This window comes from Lactuca virosa, chromosome 6 (assembly GCF_052849685.1).
Source record: "Lactuca virosa cultivar CGN04683 chromosome 6, Lactuca_virosa_CGN04683_v6, whole genome shotgun sequence".
Classification (NCBI taxonomy): domain Eukaryota; kingdom Viridiplantae; phylum Streptophyta; class Magnoliopsida; order Asterales; family Asteraceae; genus Lactuca; species Lactuca virosa.
The window spans coordinates 236,583,226-236,592,850 of NC_136431.1; the positions used below are offsets into that span (position 1 = coordinate 236,583,226).

Consider the following 9,625-nt stretch of genomic DNA (forward strand, 5'->3'; position numbering starts at 1 on the left):
TGAGTACTCTTGTAATAAGATTTGAGTATTGGATTAAACCCACGCTCATCTGAATCACTTCATGGATTTTATCACGAGTGATTGTGAGACGATAATATCTTATATTCTTGAAACCAAGACATGTGAGTTGTAGTTTACAAGTCGGTTGCACATTGATATATGTAAACGCACCAGTAACTTGGTGTTATAAAACATATTGTAGTGTGTGATTTGATGAGTAAGTACAAGCAAGCATTTGAGTCGAAGTTTATCCATTCCTTTTACCTAATGTGGGATAAAAGCGATATCTGTGGGCCCCTTGATGATTTAGTGATGACAACCCTAAGTGCTTGGCCAAGCCTGGACTGATTTGATTTGTTCAATTAGTCGGCCGTCATAAATTGGAAATCGGGAAACAACACATGAACAGAGAGAATGATTATAATCCATGTCTCAGTTCATACGATATCTAGAATGGAGGAATATATGATCCCTTATTTAATGGACGCGTTATTGACTAGGTCAGAGTTCGACATCGGCTTTTTGGAGTCGTACTTGCAATAATAGTTATTAGACTTATCCAAGTGGGAGATTGTTGGATTAGGTGTCTAAGCCCATAACTATAGTTGGTATGTACTCGAACCGATAGTAGCATGGTCCATTTGGGTTGCCTTCACCAGAACAATCTGATAGGATGGATATTTGAGAAAGAGGTTATTTATGATTTATTAATATATTACAAGTATAATATATTAATTGTGAAATCATATTATTTAATTAGTACTGATCAAGAATTAATTTGGAATTAATTTAGTGATCAAAAGAGACTAATTAAATTAATGGGGGTTGATTATGTAAATAAGTGATATATATAGTGTTTGGGCTATTGATGATGTTGGACTAAGTTTTATGTAAGTATCCATGAAGAGTTAGCCCACATGAGATATGGATCATAACCTAAGTGTGTGGATTAGGGTTTACCCATGACTCTTGGAATCCTACACTATATAAATGTTACCCGTTAGCCAAAATCGACACACCTAAGTATTCTAAGAGAATCATAACCGATTTTGGAGTGTCTAGCCTCTCTCTCAAAGTCCTCCTTTGTTCATGGTGTTTGTGAACCATTTGAGGCATCACACTTGAGGTGCTAAGCTCTTGAAAGGCCAAAACTACAAGCTACAATAAAGAGGTATTCTTCTAACTTGATTTTATGATTCATGTACCAAAATTGTATGCTAGTTGTAGGCTTCATGCTTTGGAATTTTATTGCATGTATGATTGGAGAAAGCTTAGATCCAAAGCTATTAGGTTTGTATGTGCACCATAGCAGTGTTATAGTACACAAAACCCAACAGATACTGGGTTGACGGCTCGACTAGCGCCATTTCTTACCCGTATCTTGCGGGATGATAGCGGTCTTGAGCTTTTCGTTTTTCATGTTTGGCAGCGGGTTATTGGGGTTCGGGAGGTGATCTACAAGGAGCTCTGTTGGGAGTTCTTTTCAACAGTCCGCTTTGACAAGGTGTAGATGTAATGGGCTGATCCATCAGGTTTTACATTTTGCCTTGGAGGTGTATCCCACTCCTGCAGCTTGATCGAGCTGGTGAGGCGTCTAGGGATCTACACTATTGAGGAGACTCTGAGCCCTCATTTTTTTGCTTATGTTGACAGTTGTATTACTGCACCACCATAAGAGTACAGTTACATGCAGGTCTGGGCCCATGCTCGGGGGACTTATGTCTCCAGGACGGCCAAGGAAAGCGCCTTCCGTTCTCCTATATATCGGTTGATTCATCAATTGGTAGCTTCCACCATTTGTTACAGACAAGAGTGTGACAAGGTTCCTTCGGGCGACCTCTTCAACATGTGGTGCCTCGTTCAGACGGAGGTTTGCCTTCATCTTCCTTTTGCTATTGCTTTCTACTTATGTAGCATGTTTCTAGGGTCCACACCTTCGAGCATGATCTACGGGGGTCATTGGGTTAATAGTTTGGCCTTATCCTATGAGGTCGATACTAGTGGGATGGTCTCTATGCCTATCCAAGAGTTGGGTACTACCGCTCTCGGGAAGATGTGGGTGTTGGTTCAGGGAGTAGGGTAGTCGTGGAGGATTCCAGAGGATGATATCGTGGAGCCAGTTAAGCAGGTGGAGTCGGAGGACATCCATGCGCCTGCCTTTGTGAGGCTTCATAGGCCTAGGTATGCGGAGCTTGTTCAGGTAGATTCGAATCTACGTGATGTGATGCAGTATCTGATTGCTGCACATGAGGAGCGTCGCTGGATTATGGCTTCGGTCACTGCGGTGATGCGGCATCTGGGGATGGACCATCCACCTTTTCCTAGGGCGGGTCCTTTTGTTCCACCCCCTTCTTAGTCGTAGGGTGCCCGATCTGATGGGTTTTGAGCATTCTAACACTCCTAAGGTGTACATGCAACCCTAAATACATTGGATCTATGTTTTCTCTATTATACATGCAAGCTTGAACTTTCCAAGGTAATACCCTAACTAGCATACATAACTTTGATACAAGGGTAATAAAACAAGTAAGATGACATACCTTTTGTTGTATTTGGAAGCCTTGGAGTATTTGGCCTTTAAGAACTTAGCACCAATAGTGTGGATACCTCAAGTGGAATCACAACACACCATGGACAAAGAATGACATTTTGAGAGAGCATCTTCATGCACCAAAACCGTCCGCATGAACACCAACACTACTAGAAAACAGCCTTTTAATGACGCGCAAACAATGACACGCGCTGATAGAGGACGCGCATTTGTGTGTGCCCTAAAAAATAATGTCAGCTTTGCAAAATGTGAAGGATAGAGGAGACGCATTTTTGCGTGCCCTAAAATTAATGTCCAAAAAAAACACGGAGGGCACCTACCATAAAAAGTGTGTCGTGTAAAGATGTCGCTTTATAAATTTTTTTAGGAAGGCGCGTTCTCGCTTTTTTTTAATCGGCGATGGTGGGAAATGAAATCCCAAAAAATTAAACACCCGCCTAATGCTTCTCTCCTTCTACAATCCTCTAACAAAGAACCCTAATTCTATTCTGAGGCTGTCAATCCTTTTGAAGCAGCCCGTCTTCCTGTACCTTGATCTGCACTCTCTCTCCCTTCTCTTTGCAAGCCCTAAGCCGCCATCACCAGCGTCGAAACCCATCAGCTCTAAGCGGCCATGGATTCTGTAAAGAGTGTTTGTCTCGTATGTTTTTATCAGCGCCATCAGACACTACTCTTCTATATCCACGATGTCGCCAAGTCTCCGTTTGTTTTCATCAGCGCCATTCGACGAAAAGAACTAGGGCTTTGAACCACATCTCAATAAATTGTTCAGAGAGATCCAGCAGCTCCTCTCACTCAAAACACCTTCGATTGAAGGTTATGTGACTCCTTACAGCAGCGCCATTCGATTGAAGCTATTTTAGCAGACACCGATCGCCTTCAATCCAAACTCCAATCAGAAATGGCATCTCGCATGTCTTCTCAGCTCTCCACTCCTCCATTTCGCTGGGGCCCTGGTACCTTCAATTTCAAATTGCACTTCATCTGAAGCTTGTTGATTTCTTTTGGATCCGAATTCAAATTCTGTGTTCTTCTTTGGCAATTTGGAGGTGGAATTCAGGTTGTATTACATGAGAGTAGAGGAAGGGAAACAATATCCAGTACTCTGTAGGAGATTAGCTAGCCTAAACGAAGAGTTCATTTCACATAAAAGTCCAACAGGTGGGTTCGATTTCATCTCCGGGAAGAGGATTGAACAAAAACTCATCGATTACAATCAAGAAGTAGAAAGATTTGGGGGTAATTCCAATTCCAGTATCATTTCAACATCTCTCAACGATCTCTAATTCTCTTCCACTTCATTTAATTTATTAACATGACTTGATTTAGGTTATGCATATGAAGAGGTATCAGAAGTCTCACCTGATCATCGATTCATTGCATACACCATGTATGATAAAGACAACGATTTCTTCAAATTATGTGTTAGAGATTTGAATTTAGGTTCTCTCTGTAGTAAGCCACAAGCTGATTGGGTCTGTAATGTGGCATGGGCTAAAGGGGGTCAAGCATTGCTATATGTTGTCACTGATCAAAAAAAGAAGCCCTACAGGTATCCTATATAATTATATACAACTTTTTCTAATTTCTATATCTCATATTTAATTTAAACTTTGTATTTTTCTTGTATGATTTTAGGATATATTGTAGCATGCTTGGATCAAAGGATGAAGATGTGATACTCTTAGAAGAACCTGAAGAAAATGTGCATTTTAACATCAGACATACAAAGGATTTTAAGTTTGTGACTGTTTATGTGTTTTCAACCACATATTCAAAGGTATTTTTATACTCTTTATGGCTTTCAATTCTTTTATTTCATTTATTTTTCTTTCAAGAATCATTCAAACTTCAAATTCTTTAGGTTTTTCTGATCAATGCAACTGATCCTCTATCTGGTTTAACATTCGTGTGGGAATGTGAAGCTTGTGCACATTGCATTATCGAGTACTTTCATAGCAATGATAATCATGTGATTGCTGGTGCATTGTTAGGAGTTGGGGTTGTAAACTGTGGTATCAAGAATGATTGTGACCCTGTGAGTGCTTAATTTGCTTTTTTGTTTCTGACCTGTTGTTGTTGGTTGTTGGTTGTGATTTTATTTTGGGTTGGGTTGTTTCAGGTGTTGGCACTTTTTGCTGATTACAATCCTAATCCCAATGACGATTTTACCTAAACGCCCCTCCATGTTATTTCATCAGTAATGTAGGATGTTAAATTGTTTTTTTTTTCGTGACTCTCTAGCATGACTTTGACTAGCTTTGGCAGGATCTTTATGGATATGGTCACCTGATGATAATGGCTGATCAGGTAATTTTCCAAATTCTTTACATAACACATGTTTAAAATTCAAGAAATATCAAATACAAAGCCATTTATTGTGTGAACTACACATTATCCACGACTGAAATGCCATTTTATTGAAAAGATTCATTTTTTTTTGTAGGATCATGATGGATCACATATCAAAGGACTGTTGATCAACTTCTTGCACTCATTTTGGCCATCTTTACTAAAAGTCCTTGAGTTTTTACTAGAGTTCATCACTCCAATTGTTAAGGCTACTCAAAAGAACAGTAATAATGTTATATCTTTCTATAATATGCCTGAGTATGAGGCATGGAAGGACAGTCTAGGGCGCAGAGCAAAATATTTCAAAATAAAATCGTTTCTTGTGAAGTTTTTTGTGTTTTATTACAGTTTCTTTGAATTTATTCTTGCATTTACCCCATTTAGTAAATGATAATTTATTTACTTTTCTTTATACAGGATGGGATATATTTTGATTCAAATGAGAAACATATCCCATATCTTGATTTCATCAACAAGGAGCTTATCTTATTTTCAATGGCTGATCTTCAAAGATCAATCCCATCAACGGTGGGTGGATTAAAACCAAGTCAATGAAAGATTCTTTTTTGCGCTTTCAAAAAACCCATTTTCCAAGAAGTAAAAGTGGCTCAATTCAGTAGTTATGTATCTGAACACTCAGCATATCACCATGGTGAACAAAGTCTTGTGGGCACCATCATTGGCATGGCCCAAAACTTTGTTGGCAGCAATAACATCAACCTTCTTTACCCAAGTGGCCAATTTGGTACATGTCAGATGGTAAGATTCATAAAATATAAAATATAAAACTTTGTTCCTTTTTCTTTATCTACATATTTAAAAATATAAGAGTACATTACACGAATGGTAGGGTAATTTATGCGTTTGGTAAGATAGGGACCAAGGTTGGAGTACTTGAGTGAAGATGGACAATCCGTTGAGCCTACTTGGTATCTTCCAATTATACCCATGGTTTTGGTGAATGGAAGTGAAGGAATAGGGACAAGGTGGAGTACTTTTATACCAAATTATAACCCTAGGGACATTATTGCAAATCTGAAACGTTTATTGAATAGGGAAGAAATGGTGCCAATGAATCCATGGTATAAATGGTTCAGAGGAACAATTCAGAAAACAGCATCAAAGGACACTGGATACACAACCATTGGAATTGTTGAGGAATTGAAGATGAGGACGAAAATACCCTCCGCATCACTGAGTTTCCAGTTAGAAGGTGGACACAGGAGTATAAGGAGTTTTTGGTGGTTGCTTCAACTGCTGTAAAAGATAAGGAACCTTTCATAGAGGTAGATTATTATACATAATTATAATATCCTTCCTTTTAAGGTTTTTGATGTTTTTTATGTTGTAAATTTTCAGGAATACAATGCTCATAATGACGACACAACAGTTAATTTTCAAATAATAATGACTGCTGATCAAATGAGCAAAGCAAGACAAGAAGGGCTGTTGAAGAAATTTAAACTTACTACTACTTTAAGCACAAGTAACATGCACTTGTTTGATGCTCAATCATAGACAAAGCCATAGTAAATATTCATTATAATTTATATGCATGAGTGGTCTGTGGATAATCAATCGTGTTTTATTAGTTAGCACTTACCTTAAGTTGTGGTCTGTGTTTTATGCTGCAAGAAAGCCTTTAGTAGCAGCTATAGATGGGCCTGCTTTTGGTGGTGGACTAGAGATAACACTGGTAAGAAACATGATTCACCTTCACCTTCCTTTCATTTCAAATGACAACTCTTTTTTTTTTAATGCTTTAATTTGTTTGTTAGGCATGTCTTCCACGCCTTGTTGGCCTTCCTAAGGCTCTGGAGATGATACTGGTATGCTACATATGTTTGTTGCTTCTTTAATCATGTGTTAGATGAACTGATCCCACTCTCTCTCTCTCTCTCAAATAATAGATGTCAAAACGAGTAAATGGGAAGGATGCTTTTAGTATGTCCCTTGTTGATGTTGTAGCCCCTGCTGAGGAACTAATCAGAAGTGCATCTAGATGGGGTTTGGATATTTCAGAAGCTAGAAAACCATGGATTCGTAGCCTTTACAGAACCGACAGACTAGAAGCATTAAAAGAAGCAAGGTTAATACTCAACACGGCAAGAGACGAAGCACAAAAACAGAACCCTTTCTTATACTAACAGTTAATGTTGATGAGATCATGACTTGTTAAAAGCAGTTACAGATTTCAGGTATAACTGATATGGGGTTGCAGCCAAGGAAAGTAAATAGAGTTGGTGTTATTGGTCCGGGGTCAATAGCAATAGCAACAGCTTTTATCCTTGCTAACTTTCCTGTAATATTTAAGGAGGATGATGAGAATTCTCTGGAGGCTGCACTCGGTGAAATCAAAGGTGAGTCATGATATGAGCTTAAAAAGTATGGTCACAACTCACAACTCTTACTTGGTTATCTTCATCTTCAGCCAATTTGCACAGACATCTTATGGCAGGGAAAATGACCAAGGAGAAGCTTGAAAGAACTGTATCTCTGTTGAAAGGTGTACTCAGTTATGATAGCTTCAAACATGTGGATTTAGTTGTAGAGGTGAGTGTGAGTCCCAACTATATAATTCATCTGTTACAACAAGGGTTTTGGCAGATAAGTCCCTGAAAAAGGTAAAGTTTTTTAAATATTATTTTAGCTACTTTTCTTTTAATTACAAAAAAAAATATTTATTTGTTGTGTTGGCACTTGGCAGGTCCTGTTAACAATATTGTTGTTATGCGACAACCAGGTATCAAAGGAATGTGGTCACTGTGGAGCTACAAGTTATCAAAAATTTATTTGATTTTTTAAAATTTTTCATTTTTAGGCCTCTGTGGAGCTACAAGGTATCAAAGGAATGTGGTCACTAAGATCAGCAACAGACGACATTTATGACACATTTTTGGTTGTCAGCTTCATTAGTGAGACTCGAATATTGGCAGTGAATTTAGAGGATGAATTAGAGGAAACTGAGATTGAAGGTTTTTGCTCTCAAGTACAAACATTATTCTGTCATGATGCTATCTGTAATCAACTTGTTCAGGTATAATTATCTAAATATTTTGCTATTATATTTATACCCCATTTAATTAAATTTTCATTCTTTCAGGTTACCTCAAGCTCAGTGAGACTGGTGAGTTCAAGTTCAGGAGAGCTACGAAACGAATGGCATGCACCCAATGACTACTCTATAAATGTTGCCACTGTTAACGCTACTCCGGTATAACCAAGGGTATTTTGGTCTTTTAATAAATAAGTTTGACTAACCTTTTTAATTTCCATAACAAGTGCTATTGACTACTAGAGGTGGCCATCTGGTTTACCTTGAAATTGGTGATGGTGTTTTAGTAGAAAAAAAGCACGCAGAACTGAAATATGATATCTCATGTCTTGACATAAACCCCATTGGTGAAAATCCAAATTATAGTAATCTTGCTGTAGTTGGGATGTGGACTGTATTAGTGTCAAGATATTTTCACTACCCGATTTAAATCTCATCACTGAAGAACATCTAGGTGGCGAAATAATACCACGTTCTGTTCTTCTTTGTGCCTTTGAAGGGGTATGATTCTCATCTCATCTTTATCTTTATCTTCATCTATGAGGGCAAATTTGTAAAAAGTGTTTAATGTTTAATTACAGATACCTTAGTTGTTGTGTGCACTTGGGGATGGACATCTTTTGAACTTTTTACTGAACACAAGTACAGGGGAATTAACAGACAGGAAAAAGGTGTCACTTGGGAAAGAATTAAGAATGTTGTCACAGGCTGCAAGAGATGCTGGAGCCCTTAGAGAAGCTAAGGACAAACTGGAGAAGTGATTCGAAGAGCTGACATGGAGATTAGACTTTGAAAAGCATTTGAGGGTATATTTTTTTTTATATTTCTTGTATCTAATTAGTTTGTAAATTTTTGTTACAACTTCTGTTGATTTGTTTTATCTTTCCATGGAACGATTATTTGTATGATATTAAATTTTATGCAATGGATTGTATTTTTTGTATATGATATTTTATTTTCTATTATGAGACATTAAATACAAATTTAATTTGAAAATTAGTAAATCTATAAATAATATTTTTTTTAAACATTTAAAATTATGATACGCAAAAATGTGTGTCATCTTCATTTATGACATGGCCTTTCTTGACAGGGGCTTTAATGATACGCAATGCGTGTCGTAAACGCGCTTCGTAAATGCGTGTCGTAATTATGCGTCGTAAATGCACGTCATAAATAGACTACGCGCAAAAGCGTGTCGTCTCTCGTTATGACAGGGCCTTTCTTGACACGCATTTGCGCGTCGTCTGAGCGTTTTACGACACGCATTGCGCGTCGTAAAAGGCTATTTTTCTAGTAGTGCAAGAATACATGAGTGGTGATTTTGGCTATGGAGTAACATATTTATATGTGGGATTCCAAAGGTCATGGGTTAACCCTAATCCATACCCATGGGTTTATGATCCATGGTTCATGTGGCCCTACTCTTTATGTATCCATACAAAAAGTTAGTCCAACATGGATCATAAGCCCAACATATAAATATAACTAATTTACATAATTAGACCCCATTGATTTAATTAGTCTCTTTTGATCACTAAATTAATTCCAAACTAATTCTTGATCAATACTAATTAAATCATATGATTTTATATTAATATATTAGAACTTATAATATATTAATAAACCATAAATAACCTCTTCTCAAAAGTCCATCCTAACAAATT

At 37.6% G+C, this 9,625-nt stretch overlaps 1 protein-coding gene across 1 annotated transcript; it reads left to right on the forward strand.

Moving 5' to 3' along the window:
• Positions 1–6,422: 6,422 nt before the first annotated feature.
• On the forward strand, positions 6,423–8,901 carry LOC145120772 (glyoxysomal fatty acid beta-oxidation multifunctional protein MFP-a-like). The gene is made up of 8 exons (XM_079056567.1): positions 6,423–6,599; positions 6,682–6,732; positions 6,814–7,263; positions 7,335–7,527; positions 7,611–7,646; positions 7,725–7,940; positions 8,007–8,459; positions 8,540–8,901. Exons 1-3 carry the CDS (start codon positions 6,459–6,461, stop codon positions 7,048–7,050), a joined length of 429 nt encoding a protein of 142 aa, XP_078912693.1. The 5' UTR covers positions 6,423–6,458; the 3' UTR covers positions 7,051–7,263; positions 7,335–7,527; positions 7,611–7,646; positions 7,725–7,940; positions 8,007–8,459; positions 8,540–8,901.
• Positions 8,902–9,625: the final 724 nt, after the last annotated feature.